This window comes from Mesoplodon bidens, assembly GCF_964165515.1.
Source record: "Mesoplodon bidens genome assembly, chromosome: 19".
Taxonomy (NCBI): domain Eukaryota; kingdom Metazoa; phylum Chordata; class Mammalia; order Artiodactyla; family Ziphiidae; genus Mesoplodon; species Mesoplodon bidens.
Genome location: NC_138179.1, coordinates 18,952,141 through 18,966,445, shown reverse-complemented (window position 1 = coordinate 18,966,445; position 14,305 = coordinate 18,952,141). Strand labels below are relative to the sequence as shown.

Below are 14,305 nucleotides of genomic sequence, written 5' to 3'. Positions count from 1 at the left end.
GTGACGGTGGTCTTTGGGTTGCAGTCCCGGCCCGCACGCTGTGACCAGGCCACCACAGAGTCAAACCCCGTGACCCAGAAGCTGATCTCCAGCACGGAGAGTGAACTGCAGCAGAGCTATGCCAAGCAGCGGCGCAGCAAGAGCGCCGCCCTCCTGCACAAAGAGCTCAACTGCAAGAGCAAGAGGGCTGTGCGGGACTACCTCTTCCGCGTGAACGAGGCCACAGCAGTCCTGTACGCCCGCCACGTGCTCGCATCCTTGCTCGCTGAGTGGCCAGGGCACGTCCCGGTGAGCGAGGACATCCTGGAGCTGAGCGGCCCTGCCCACATGACCTACATTCTGGATATGTTCATGCAGCTGGAAGAAAAGCACCAGTGGGAGAAGGTAATTAGGCAGCCGGGCTGGGCGCTCACCCCACTTGCTCCTCCTCTGTGTCCCTCCCAGCCCCCTGCTGGGGGGTTTGAATAGGCTTCCTCTAGTGAGTGCCTTCCTGGAGTGAGGTTACCTATGTGGCTCTACAGCCCCCTTACAGGTGTGCACGCAACGAAGGCAGGGTCAGGTCACTGTTAAACTCTCCCAAGTACTGGCCTGGAGCCAAGCTCATGGCCTAGGCAGACTTGGTGCTCAGAGAGTGTTTGATGTAACGATCCATGAATCCTGCCCTTGCAGTTTTCCATTTTTGTTTTCAGACTTATGAGTCTAACTCTCCTTGATAGCCTGTCTCTTCTCATGTCCCCTAGGGTCTCACACAGTGTGAAGTCTGGGAGACAGGGTTAATTATGATTCTGACAGCCTGTTCCCGTAATACAGGAAGCCTTCCAGGAAGGTTTACGTCTTCTGTTTTAAACCATGGTTTCTAGAATGTCTACCTCAGGTCAGACACTCTGCCAGCACTTATACCTGTGTTACGCTGTGACCCAGGGAGTTTTATTGGTGAAGAAATCAAGCCAGGGAGGCTTGTCCAAGGCTCCCAGCTTCTGGGTGGCAGACGTGGGGTCTTACCAGAGTCTGTGCATTCTCTTAAGTCCAGTGCTCTAATTTTGTTTTTTCTTTGGCCACACCTTGCGGCCTGTGGGATCTTACTTCCCTGACTAGGGATCAGACCCGTGCCCAGTACAGTGGAAGCGCGGAGTCCTAACCACTGGACTTCCAGGGAAGTCTCCAGTGCTCTAATTTTAAGTTTCAACTTGACAAGTGATGATCATCTTTTGTTTTGTTTTTAAATCAAATCTTCGACTTGGTCTTTTGAAGTAGTGCTGGGTTAGCAAACTTTCACAGGGCTGGAAGCATCTCTTCCACTTCCTTCTGTGTAGAACCAGGGGACCCACATAGCAGAACTCAGGAGCCCTGGGCACAGTCTCTAGCTGAACTACAAAGTTTTGTCACCATCTTCCCATGTTTCCTGCCTGTGTCCCACCAGATACTGCAGAAGGTGCTCCAGGGGTGCCGAGAGAGCATGCTAGGCACCATGGCCCTGGCTGCCTGCCAGTTCATGGAGGAGCCAGGAATGGAGGTGCAAGTGAGGGAGTCGAAACACCCGTATAACAACAACACCAACTTTGAGGTACGATCCCGGGTCGGCCAGACTCGCCCAGCCTCAGGGTACGCAGCTGGCAGGACCTGCAAGGGTTGCTGAGTAGCATGAATCTCATCAACTCCCACTGCGGCTCTTTCTGCCTGGACAGACGTGGCCTAGAAGGTGCTCCCGTGGTCTCAGCAGCAGTCTGCCTCCCTGAAGCCAGTCCCGGGAATCTATACAGACAAGTCCTCTCTTCTCCTGACCTTGTTTTAATAGAAAGCAAGGAGCCACCCCGCCCTGGAGGAGAGATTCCTCTTCCTGCAGCAAGCTCCTGAGAGTGAGGCCTTGGTGTCTCTGGCAGAGGCTTTGAGTGTGGGTCTGGGTTCAGCCCTCACGCTGTCCATCTCCTGATGACCTGGCCACACCTTGGAGTCTCCCACCCCTTTAATTACCCAGAACTGAAAAGCCTCATCTTTTCCTTCCTTAAGTCTGTACGTGGACACAGAGAGCTGTAGGAGTTTGGATGAGTCAGGAGCGGGGCGGCCTCAGTTATCCTCACTGACTTAGTGCTGCTTGCATTTCTTCATCTCTTTTCAAAATGTTGGAGCTGTCATTCTGAGTAGGTGACGGCCTGTGGCCACAGTGGTGGGCGATGGAGAAACTAATCCAGGATATGGTTGTTGCCAGCTGAGGTTCCGTTTTGCAGAAGTATAAACCTCCTCACTCTCTACCTTCTAAGCCTCTTTTCTTCCCCGGCTCCTAGGCTCTGTCCCCGCTCCCCCAGCCCCACGGAGGCACACCTAGTGAGCTAGCGAGTTCTACCTCAGAGAGATCACCTTACCTTCTCCGCTGCCCTGACTCCTCCCCTTCCCTGGGTCCCTCCCTCTGCTCCTCTCTGGTCCCCCACTGCTGGCCTGCCCGTCCCTGGCCTTGCTGCACACCAGCTGTCACAGTGATCCTGGTACAGCACAAACCTAACCTAGGCTTTCTCCTGCTTACAACCTTTCCAGGGCTCCCCCTGCTGTCCAGAGAAGTCTGGACGCTTCATTTTAGCACACAAAGCCTTCTGCGTGTGTCCCTGCCAGCCTCTCCAGTGTCACGTCACCCCTGTCCCCATCTCCCAAGCATACGTGCACACAAAGCTCACCCTGTACCTCAGTCACATCAAGCTCCTGTTATTCCTTGAACACGTCAGGCTTTCCAGTCGGGGCTCTTTCCTTTGCCTGGAATGCACCCCCCAGGTGCTCATCTCTCTCACCTGCCTCCTGCCATTCCTTCCTCCTGGACAGGCTGCTCCTATGCCCCCAGTCTCCACAGCAACCCAAACATCCCTTCACTGGGACTCTTTTCTGCCCTCGCCTCCCCTCCCCTCCCCCCGCCTCCTTCGAGCTATGCCCCAGGCTGCACGGTGTGCTTCCTGCCGTGTTTGCAGCCATATGCGTGCTCCCGGACCCCGCTGGGCCGAGAGCTCCTGGAAGGCAGGGGCTGTGACTCACCCCTTCTTACATGCCCAGTTTTAGCTGCAGGATTGGCACAAGGAAGCCCTCAGTCACTGTCCAGTGGCCAGCGATGACAGGAATGTCCTTGTTTCCCCTCCTAGGATAAAGTTCACATTCCTGGTGCAATCTACCTCTCAATCAAATTTGATCCTCAGTGCAATACAGAGGAAGGCTGTGACGAACTGGCCATGTCCAGCAGCAGTGACTTTCAGCAGGATCGACACAACTTCAGTGGGTCTCAGCAGAAATGGAAAGATTTTGAGCTTCCAGGTAGTAAATAAATACTGAGGGATACAGACTCTTAGCGTTAAGTATCTAGAAGGGAGATTGTTGAGGGGTTTAAAACTGTGTTGAATCTGTCTCAGTGGAAAGCGCTCACTTGCCTTTCCCCGTTGCTGCAGCGTCCTGACCTGTTTTCTGATTCTTGTGTGCCCCAGGAGATACTCTGTATTACCGCTTCACCTCTGACATGAGCAACACCGAGTGGGGCTACAAATTCACTGTGACGGCTGGGCACCTGGGGCGATTCCAGACAGGTGTGTGCTCTGGTCTTTCTGTTTGCATGATGTCCTGGCCCGGGACACTCTGGGGGTCGGTGCCATTATGTCACTTATCTTTGTTAAGATCAAAGCAGGTACTTTTCTCTGAGACTTCAACGAATTGGTCCGCAAGGCCCACGCACGTCACTCGTGAATGTGCTGGAGTTGGCAGGTTGTAACTTCTAAAGAGCCATCTGTCAAGACCTAGGAAAGATGCTTGTTCTCTTAGAATTTGCCAGGGCATTCTGCAAAAAGGAAGAACTGAAAGTGTTCCTATGTTACTTTTACATAAGGCATAATTTCAGGCGAACTGTACATGATCACAGTGGTTTCCTCCTATTCATTAAAACTTGAGCAGTTTACATTTTTCAAATGTCTCTGTGTTGTGGGGGTTGCCAGGATTCGAGATTTTGAAGCAGATGCTGTCAGAGGAAAGAGTTGTGCCGCACCTCCCGTTGGCCAAAATTTGGGAATGGCTGGTGGGCGTGGCCTGTCGCCAGACTGGTCATCAGCGGTTAAAAGCCATCCACCTACTCCTGAGGATCGTGCGATGCTGCACCCACAGGTAAGCTGCCTTCTGGATACGAGTCCCTTGCTGGGTATTGTATAGTGAATATCTCCCCCACTTCAGGGCTTGCCATTCACTCTGTTAGTGGTGTCTTTGATGAAAAGAAGTTTCTAATTTTAATGTCTTCCAGTTCATCGCTCATTTCCTTTATGATAGAGCTTTCATTGTGCTATTTAGGAAAATTTTGCCTTACTTGACCTTGGGGTCATGAAGATAAAGCTTAATTATTTTTTCTTCCATATTTAGGTCTACAATCCACATGGAATGAATTTTAGTGCATGATTTGAAGGGTAGCGTCAAACTTTGCTTTTTCTCACATGGATCTCCACTTAACTCAAAAGCCCACCTTTCCCCTCACCACACTCCAGTGCCATCTTTGTCACAGAGAAGGTGTCCGTATACACATGGATCCATCCCTGGTTGCTTTTGTTCCATTGGTCTTTTTGGTTATCTTTGTGCCAGTACCACACTTAGATATTGTAGCTTTATAGCAAATTTACGTTATCTAGCAGTATAAATCCTTCAACTGGTTCTTCATCTTCAAGATTGTCTTGGCTATTTTTACCCAGCATGTCCATGTAAATTTTAGAATTAGTTTATTTCTTCCCCCCCCCCCGCCAGCTTTATTGAGGTGTAATTGACAAATAAGATTGTAATGTATTTAAAGTGTAGAAGGTAATGATTTGATACATAACACATTATACATTGAGACAGGATTCCCACAATCGAGTTAACTAATACATCCATCACCTCATACCCTGTGGTATGTGACAACACTTAAATTTCACCCTCTTGCTGAAATTTTCTTTTCAGCAAATTTCTGTTATGTGTTATAGTATTGTACACTATTATCAACTATAGTCACCATGTTGTATAATAGATCCTCAGACCTTATTCATCTTATAACTGAAAGTTTATACCCTTTTACCAGCCTTTCCCCATTTCCCCCACTTCCCAGCCCCTGGCAACTACCATTCTAACTCCCTGTTTCTATAGGATTGACTTTTTTTTGGATTCCACATAAAAGTGATACCATGCAGTATTTATCTTTCTTTATCTAGCTTATTTCACTTAGCATAACGCCCTCCGGGTTCATCTATGTTGTTGGAAATGGCAGGATTTCCTTTTGTCTCATAACTGAATAATATTTCATTGTGTGTATAGACACCACATTTTCTTTATCCATTCGTCCATTGACAGGCATTATTTCCAGACATTGGCTATTAGGAATAATACTGCAATGAACATAGGAGTACTGATAATCTCTTTGAGATAATGATTTCATTTCTTTTGGATACACCCAGAGGTGGGATCGCTGGATCCTTTGGTAGTTCTAGCTTTAATTTCTTGAGGAACCTCCATACTGTTTTGCATAGTGGCTGTATCAGTTTACATTCCCACCAACAGTGCACAAGGGTTCTCTCTTTTCTCGACATCCTTGCCAGCATTTGTTTTCTCTTATCTTTTTGATGAGAGCCATCCTAACACAGGTGAGGTGATATCTCATTGTGGTTTTGATTTGCATTTCCCTGATGATTAGTGATAATTGAGCACCTTTTTATGTACCTGTTGGCCATTTGTATGCCTTCTTTGAACAGATGTCTCTTTAGGTCCTTTGCCTTTTTTTTTTTTTTTTTTTGCGGTACACGGGCCCCTCACTGTTGTGGCCTCTCCCGTTGCGGAGCACAGGCTCCGGACGCGCAGGCTCAGCGGCCACGGCTCACGGGCCCAGCCGCTCCGCGGCATGTGGGATCTTCCCAGACTGGGGCACGAACCCGTGTCCCCTGCATCGGCAGGTGGACTCTCAACCACTGCGCCACCAGGGAAGCCCTGATAACATTTTTGGTATGTTTATTTACTATTGTTTTTAATATGGTCACATAATACTACATATACAGTTTTTAAATGTTTACATTTTATGTTACATATCTTGCTCTTTTCCACTTAACATTTACCTTGAGATTTTTTCTACTGTCACTGGAAGTTTTTAACAACCATTTTTAAAGATGTGCAGTTGATTTACGTGAATGTGCTTGAGGATATCCTTTTCCCCGGAGTCCTGGTTTGAAGTTGAGATGCTGCCCCCTTTTTTATTTGCCATTGGTGAATAGTTTGGGCTGTTTTGGGGGGTGTGAGGTGACTGGAACTGTCTTGTCGTGCCTTTACTGGATAGGGGGGCGGGGAGCGTTGGAGCTGCAGTGCCCGGCAGCTACCCTCTGTCTGTCCGACGTCTGATGGGCGTGATCCCAGCAAACCATACCCCTCTCCCACAGCGACCTCTGTGACCTCATGCTGTTGAAGCCCCTGTGGCAGCTCTTCACCCAAATGGAGTACAGCCTGTTTGAGGACGTGACGCAGCCTGGCATCCTGCTGCCCCTGCATCGCGCCCTCACTGAGCTCTTCTTTGTCACTGAGAACCGCGCCCAGGTGAGGGCCTGTCCTGCCTCCCCACCAGGTTCCGGGCCTCTGCTTCGTCTGCTGCCTGGGGCCAGCGCTGGGCCTCAGGTCACAGCCCTCTGAGAGCCCGGGGTGTCGTGGGGGCTTGGCAAACCTGCACAGAGAGACAGGCGTGGCCTGGGGCCTGGGGTTCCCCTCTCTCCCACCCCGGGGAGCCAGGCCCTCCCCGAGATTGCTTGTTTGCTCAGGCCTAATGCCAAAGGGGGAAGGAAACTGCCCTGGATCGACCCTTGACAGCAGTGAGTTTGGGAAAATAAACCAACGGGTTCTTTCTTCTTCCTCTTTTCCCTCCCCTCAGCACAATAGACTCATTGACTGTGAGAGATGAAAGGGCCTTTCAGAGCTCTTTAGCTCACACCCTCATTTTATAGTGAGGAGACTGCGGTGAGTCAGGACACCTGGCTCCCCATCGTCCCGTTCCTTCCGTGGCTCCCAAGGAAAGCAGGCAGTGAGATGCCCAGCGGAGTGGGCGGCAGTGTCCCGCCCGAGTCTTCTGGGGCCGTGGGTCATGGGTGGGTGTGTGCTAGCAGGTGGCCTGCTGACAGCTGCCCTCTGCTCTTTCCGCAGGAGCTCGGCCTGCTGCAGGATTACCTGCTGGCCTTAACCACCGACGACCACCTTCTGCGCTGCGCGGCGCAGGTATGCCCTCCCCAGGTGGCCGAACCTCCCCCCCGGCACCCGTGCAGACTCCACCCCGGCTTTACACGGAGCTCTGTTCTGAGTCAGCCACTTCCTGCTGGTGTCACAGAGAGCAGCAGAGCCCCATTTATCAGTGTCGTTGGTATTAAACTGTGGGGTCAGTAGACACTAGCAAGAATTTGTGGCTTTTAAACCAGAACAACCAGTGCCTTAAATTTATAGTTTTGCTGATCCCTGAAGTTTCCACAGAGTTAGATTTCAGATATTTTTGGATGTAACTTTCTTCCCTGGTAGGAGAACTCCTCTCTGACAGCTATTGGGTCTCAGGGCCCCTTTACGCTTTTAAATTACTGAGGATCCCCAAAAGATTTTGTTTATGTGCGTTATATATATTGATACATACTGTTAGAAATTAAATTAGATTTTAAATTTAGAAATTAAATGCTAAACACTTATCAATTTGTTTTTAAAAATAATCTCATTCTATTTAATACTACAGTTGTGAAAAACAACGGTATTTTTCAAAACAAAATAGTTTTTGAGAAGGGTAGCGTTGTGTTCCATTTTTGCAGATCTCTTTAATGTCTGCCTTAACAGAAGACAGCTGGATTCGCAGATCTGTTTCTGCTTTCAGTTGTTCTATTATCACACAGCAGCCTCCGGAAAACTCCACTGTATACTCGTGAGAGTATGAAAGTGAAAAAAGAGAAATAATGTCTCGGTATTATTATTACGACGCAGAGCCCCTGAAAGGGTCTGGGGAACCCGCAGGATCCAGACTACATTTTGAGAACCTTAGGCTCACAGACTCCTTGAACATCGTAGAGCGTGTGGTCTGCGTCCACAGTGGACAGATGGGGACGCTGAGGCTCAGAGAAGGGAAAGATTTGCCCGCGGTCTCACTTGAGGGGGCATCCAGCTGGGACTCCTGGCCAGCGCCCTGCACTCTGTTCCTGGCAAGTCTTCTCAGTGAACCTATGGTCCTCCTACAAAAAAGGGTCAGAGTGCCTGCTTAGAAGTGGGCTTCCCCCGTCCCCTACAGAGGGGTTTGTGTGAATCGTCCTGAGACCCGAAGGCGGAGTGAAAACTCCCTCCCCTCCCGAAAGATGCCTGCCAGCCCTGCCATCACCACCCGTGGTGTCCCAAGGTTTCACACAGTGAAATCTTGACATTTGACCGTTTTGACACGGGAAGCTTCACATCACATATTCCTGTGGCTCCTCCTTCACCTGCCGCTGTGTGCAGCCTCCTAATCCTCATTCTGACCCTCCGTGCAGCCTGTTCACTTTGCTGGACTGGCTCTCTGCCTCTTCTCCCTGCTTCCGCCTCTTCCTTCCCCAGCCCCCGCCCTCGGCTCCTGCTGCCTTGGCTTGGAGACCAGCCTTGGCCTGGCTCCAGGGCGTCTGCCTTCCCAGGATTGCTTCCGGTGGGGGGGGCCCCCACTGGCTGTTTGTTTCTTCCCTTCTGCACTTTTGTGCTGCTGTCCCCATTCCCTAAACGGCTTTCCCAGACCCCCCGGCAGATGTGCCCTCTGAGCCCCCAGAACTGCACCTGCTCCCCTCTCGGGACAGTGATGATGATTCTGCCTACGTTTGGAGTTTCCATGTGGTCTTTCTTGATAGCTTTGTCTTTCATTCTAGACTGTGGTCCCCCTGGTGAGGGGAACCACATCTGGCTCGCGTCTGCCTCTCGCCTGCCCCCCCTCAGGTGCTCAGCTGAGAGTCTTGTTCTGTCAGCAGTCAGTGACCCAGCAGGTGACCGGTCCTTGACATTGGTGATGACTCTTTCTCCCTCCACAGGCCCTGCAGAACATTGCTGCTGTCAGCCTGGCCATCAACTACCCAAACAAGGCCACCTGCCTCTGGAATGTTGAGTGTTAGCCCTTGGTATGGTGTGCATGGAACTAGCTAATCTGTCCACAAGGATCTTAGAGCAGATGCCTAAACTCATTCGGGAAGATTCCTGTGGCGTCGGTGCCTGGCTCTCCTTGAGCTCCCCCTTCCACCCCAACTAGAATGCCAAGCCGCCACGTCTCCGAGAACTTCCCGTGTCACAGGCCAGGCACCCGCACGTACCATAGCATGTGAGAATAAGCAGACCAGTGCAAAATTATTCAGAAAGGGCAGGCAGCAGGCCCTTGAGAAGGTTGTTCAGAGGCCAGCCTCCTCCAGGGTCTGTCCCTGCAGAAGCCGCAGCCCCAAGAAGACATGGCTGCAGCCGTTCTGGAAAGGAGTCTGTCTCCGTTGAGCTGGAACTGCCTGCACTTGACCTTCAGGGAAGACAGGGTCTGCCCTGGGCCACCTTTCTCAGCAGGACCTCCAGCAGCAGCCTGGCAGCTCCTCTTTTGCTTTTGCTTCTTGAGACTGGGTCATCCAAACCAAAACCAGTGAGAGCCCCTCGGGGCTGCCACCTGGTCCCCACCATTCAGTTCGGAACACACTGCCGCACTGGCCCCCTGCATAGCCTCGGCCGTCCCGGAGAAATCCTTGGTGAGAACAAGTGCCCTTGGGAACAGCCAGCGGGCCGCTGTGCACGTCTGCCCGTGCACTGCTCCCAGCACAGCTGCGTGGTTTTAGTTGTTTTAACATATTTCAGTTCCCACCTCGTGTTCTTAGAAAGGACCACACCAACTCCCTTGAGAGAGGCTCGGGGCGTGACCAGTGGATCGGTCATTCAGGGGGACAAACTGGTTTGTGTGAAAGTAGCAGAACTTGAAGAATACTCTTTAGCTTCTGTACCTAAAGACTTGAAGTGTAATCAGAGGATACCTTACCTTAGAAGTAAAAACAAACAAAACCACATGATTGTATTTCTGCTCCATGGTCGTGGTAATCCATCACGTCCACCTCTGGGACTCTCCGTGGTTATTTGGCTGTCACTTGTCTGGCAATAACTACATTAGTTCTAATGAATGCTGTTTTCCACGTTTTTTTTTTTTTTAAATGGTTGTAGTCTTGCCCTGAAGTGCTGATTACTCTTCTCTTTCCAAAGCCACGCTTTGGAGTGTGAGGCTGGGTTGGCACCTGTGCCGTGGATAAGCCGCAGTGGGACTCGCCACTTGAAGAACGTTTGAGCCACAGCTGCCGTTTAAGGGTGGGGGTCTGGGCCCGAGCATGTCCCCCACACAGGGCCAAACCCAAGGAAGGCTCATCATAGCCAGGGCCAAGTTGAGCAGATCAGCACTGCCACGGCCTCGGAAGCCCCCTCTGCAGGGCCCAAGACTCCTGGTCCCAGGAGCGTCTCACCACAAGAGCACTTTTGCCTTCTGGGTCAGGAGGCCAAGGTGCAGCGACCTTCTGCAGCCCTAGAATTGGATTCTCAGCCCAGCCCCAAGCTGCATGTGGAGCCATTATGGAGGGAAGAATTCAAAGGAGACAGAAACAGGACAGGTCCTGAAGCTCGGTGACCCGAAGCCCATCCATCACCCTGGTGTTGGAAAGGCCCGGGCCTGGCCCGGTGTCTCACGGTGTTGAGGTGTGAGGCGCTGCTGGCTTGGTAGAAGCCGCTTTTTCATCTTTTGCTCTGCCTGCATCCCCAGAGAAGGGCCTATGCTCCGTACCACCCAGACCCGGGTGGGTCTCGCAGTGAGGAGGGAAATCACAGAGAAGTGCCGTGCTTGGGAGGAGAGGTCCCTACTGCGGGCTCGGGCTCACTGAGGGGCTCCACGGAAGGTCAGCACGGAGATGGTGCACTCACTGCTTACCCTCGCCATGCCCCCACCTCCCCGATACCCCTCCGTGCCTCAAACTGACAGCAGCCACCAGCCACCAGCTTTGCTCCCCATCCTCCCGCCTGGAAAATAAACTGTAAATAAACGCTGGTCTCATAGCTTCTCTGTGTACACCACCCTTGCTATTCTGGTCTCTCTGTATCCAGTTTGCACAGAATAAGCCTCGGTTTCCCCTTCACCCACAACTGCTGCTCTCTCCTGGCAGGGCCCTGCCTCTCCCAGCTCCCCTGCATCCCACCCGCCTCTGCTTCCAGCCACTGGGTGGCGCCGCTGAGCCAGGCCCCGCTCCCCTGGTCCCCAGCTGGGCCAGCAGCACCCGAAAGCGCGATTTCCATCAAGACCAACATCCCTCTGATCCTTCTTAGGCAGGACTGCCTGGAATGAGATAAAACTGGCAGGAATGAAGGTGTTGTGGAAACATGTGCCTAATCTATAAAGAAATCTGTTCCAAACCATGTATATTGTACAGACAGACGCTGTTCCTAACGAGGAGTGACTTATTTTCATCATCGTTTTTAATTTGTTTTCTTACAGGTTTACGATTTTGAATTTTTCTTATTTGGTTGAAGGAAAGAATTTTGATTATATCAGCTGAGTAAGTTCAGCCTGTATAAAGGATGTTAAGTTGTGGGTAAAATATGCAAATGAAGAGAAATATATTGTACAAATTCTATATAAAAAGGTACACTTGTGTGTGGGCTTTTCTTTTTTTCCTCTCCTTCCCCTCCTTCTGCCTCTCTTACGAAGATGATACCTGGAGTTTCTACCAAGTCCATCCTGATGAATTTCTAGAATCCCACGGCCTCAGGGTAGAAAGGAATCAGAACGGTTCTTAGCTCCAATACCTCTCCCAGGTGCACCTCTTGCCTTGACTATAGCCGTGCCGGAGATGCCTCTCCCCTCGGGCTTATGGTCTGGGGGCTTATGCTCAGCCCCTGCTCCCTGGGCCTGTCCCTCTGCACAGCTACTCAGAGGTTTGTGCACATACACGCTCTCTCCCCAGTCATCTCCTCTCCAGCCACACACCCCAACTGCATCCCAGGCACCCCTCACCTCTTGTAGCTCACGGGACCTGTGTGCAGCCCGCCGAGAGGAGGAAGGCAGGGGTCTCACGGGGCTGCTGCCCTGCCAGGGCCTGGTTTCCTCCTTGCCTGCCTCTGGACCTGCTTCTGACCAAACACGAGGCCGACGTCCACCCATCCTGGGGTCTTGCGCTTCCTCCCTCACGTCACTGGTTTGCCACTTACTGTTCTGCTCCCTTCTCAGCCACTTTCCTAGCGCCGAGGGCTGTCTCATGAATTCGAGAAGAGAGACTTCGGTGGGAGCTGGGTGTAACCAACCTTCGAGGCCCGTCTGTTCCGGCCTGAAAGCATCTTGACACATCCCCCTAAAGCCCCCAGACTGCCTTCTGAGGAATCCGGGGCCAGGACCCAGGACCCAGACTCAGCCCTCATCATCCTTGAGGCTGGAGAGAAAACTGGATCAGCGTGGGGCTCAGCAGAACTGGGTGCTCCCAAGGCCTGTGCAGCCAGAGTCTCCCTCTAGAGCCTGTTGGTGACGTTTTCGCCCTTTCCTGTCTCACAGTGTTACCTAAGCAACATTGATTTCTTGGGCCTTTACTCCAAAAAGTCGGCCTGGAGAGGCTGGCTATGTTGTGCTCTGTCCATCTGAGCCCCGTGCTGCTGCTTTGACACTGCTTTTGCTGGGCTGGAAAGGCTGCCTGCTGAGATGAACCCACGAGTAAACAATAGAAGGTCACAGAGGTCAAAAGCAATCTGAACTCAAGCCTTTTAGAACGGAAGGGAAACACAGTTCAACCTGCCAAGCCTCATTTGAGAAAGAACTAGAAGCTGTGAGAGGTCAGCTTGAAATCGCACAGGAAGTGGTGGCAGAACCAGACCAGCTCAGTTCTCCTGACACACCAGCCCCAAAGGTATCCCCGTGGTAGGCATGCGTTCATTCATTCAACAAGCAAATTTACTCAGCCAATCAGCATTATGCTAGGTGTTGGAGCTTCATGTAAACCACCCGGTTAAAAACCCAGGCTCTGGCTTTAAATTCTGATGTTTTCAAGGATTTTAAGCCCCCAGTGTTTCCTCTTCATATACTAAGTTCTCCAGTCTGCATTTTAATTAAAATGGTAATTTCTATTAAAAACAAAAACAAAACCAGCCTCTGATCAAGGCCAAATGTAAACATGGCCCTGTGTGCCCTATATGGTGGACCTTGTTACTTACTCACTGCCCTTTCCCACCCACTCCCCTTCCCTGCTCACAGAATCCAATTTTTTTGCAGGTGGCGACTGGAGATACTTTAATCTCAAGAAAGATAGGACCTTCCACTAGCTCCTGAGGAAAGTCACGATTGGTTTAAATCCGACTCGGTAATCTCATTTCTATTTGCTGAATGTTCACTTGTCCAGCCCCTCCCGCAGTCAGGGTACCTGTGTGACCCAGTTCTGGCTAAAGAGAATTCAGCTTAAGCCTGTTGGGAGGCCTTGGAGAAGGGACTTTGCCCTGGCCCCCACTTGCTCCTCTTGACTGTGGTGAGAGAACACCATGCTTGGCACTCCCCCAGCAGTCTTGCTGCCACGGGGCAACCTCTAGAAGTGTGTGTGTGTGAGTGTGTGAGAGAGAGAGAGAGGGAGAGGGAGAGGATGAGAGAGAATATGTTTGTTGTTGTGCGGTCTCTTACAGCTGAAAGCAATTCTGACCCAAATTTATGCAACAATTTGGCTCCAATAGTTCCAAAAAAAGTCATAGTTCTGTCTCATCACCTCAATATGAAAGGTATATGGAAAGCAAATATGTAAAAATTCCTGAAATAAAATCAAAGAGACTTCTGACAGTGTCCAGTCAAGCCATAGATGACATTAAGCTGCAGCCATTGCCAAGTTATTCTTCTCCTTTCTAGGGATTCTTGATATGGAGCTTTGCTCATGCTCAGTGAAGTTCCAGACTGACTTTGGAGGCCCTGCCCTGGATTTACTGGGATTTCTTCAGTTGCAAGTTAAACCCACTCTAAACTAACTTAATTTAAAAGAGAATTCATTGACTTACAAAACTGAAAAAGCCCAAGCTGCTTCTGGCTCCAGGCAAAGCTAGATTCCAGGTCAGTCTGTCTGTCTCTCCCCCTCCCTCCCCTGCTCTGCTTCCCTCTTGGGTTTTCACAAAGGTGAAGGTGAAGAACCAGGTGATGGTTCTCCTCTCCTTTCCAACCTGCCAGCTGCCCACCACTGACTCCCCGGTGGCGACAGCCTCTCACTGTCTCTTTATGTGATGCTTCCCTAAGTTGTTAACTGATGTTTTCTAGCCATGATTTAAGTTCATGTTTACAAAGCTACTTGGGAGACCC

At 50.9% G+C, this 14,305-nt stretch overlaps 1 protein-coding gene across 3 annotated transcripts in view; it reads left to right on the top strand.

Annotated features, from left to right (window-relative positions):
* ZZEF1 (zinc finger ZZ-type and EF-hand domain containing 1) overlaps positions 1–10,149 on the top strand; it is a 112,971-nt gene extending 102,822 nt beyond the window's left edge. For 2 of the 3 annotated variants that reach the window (XM_081219635.1, XM_081219634.1), the window contains exons 48-55: positions 25–384; positions 1,421–1,564; positions 3,120–3,288; positions 3,456–3,554; positions 3,957–4,122; positions 6,399–6,552; positions 7,150–7,221; positions 9,021–10,149. In XM_081219635.1, coding sequence (XP_081075761.1) covers positions 25–384; positions 1,421–1,564; positions 3,120–3,288; positions 3,456–3,554; positions 3,957–4,122; positions 6,399–6,552; positions 7,150–7,221; positions 9,021–9,101 — 1,245 coding nt within the window. In that variant the 3' untranslated portion in view covers positions 9,102–10,149. The other variant, XM_081219633.1, reaches the window with a different exon arrangement.
* Positions 10,150–14,305: the final 4,156 nt, after the last annotated feature.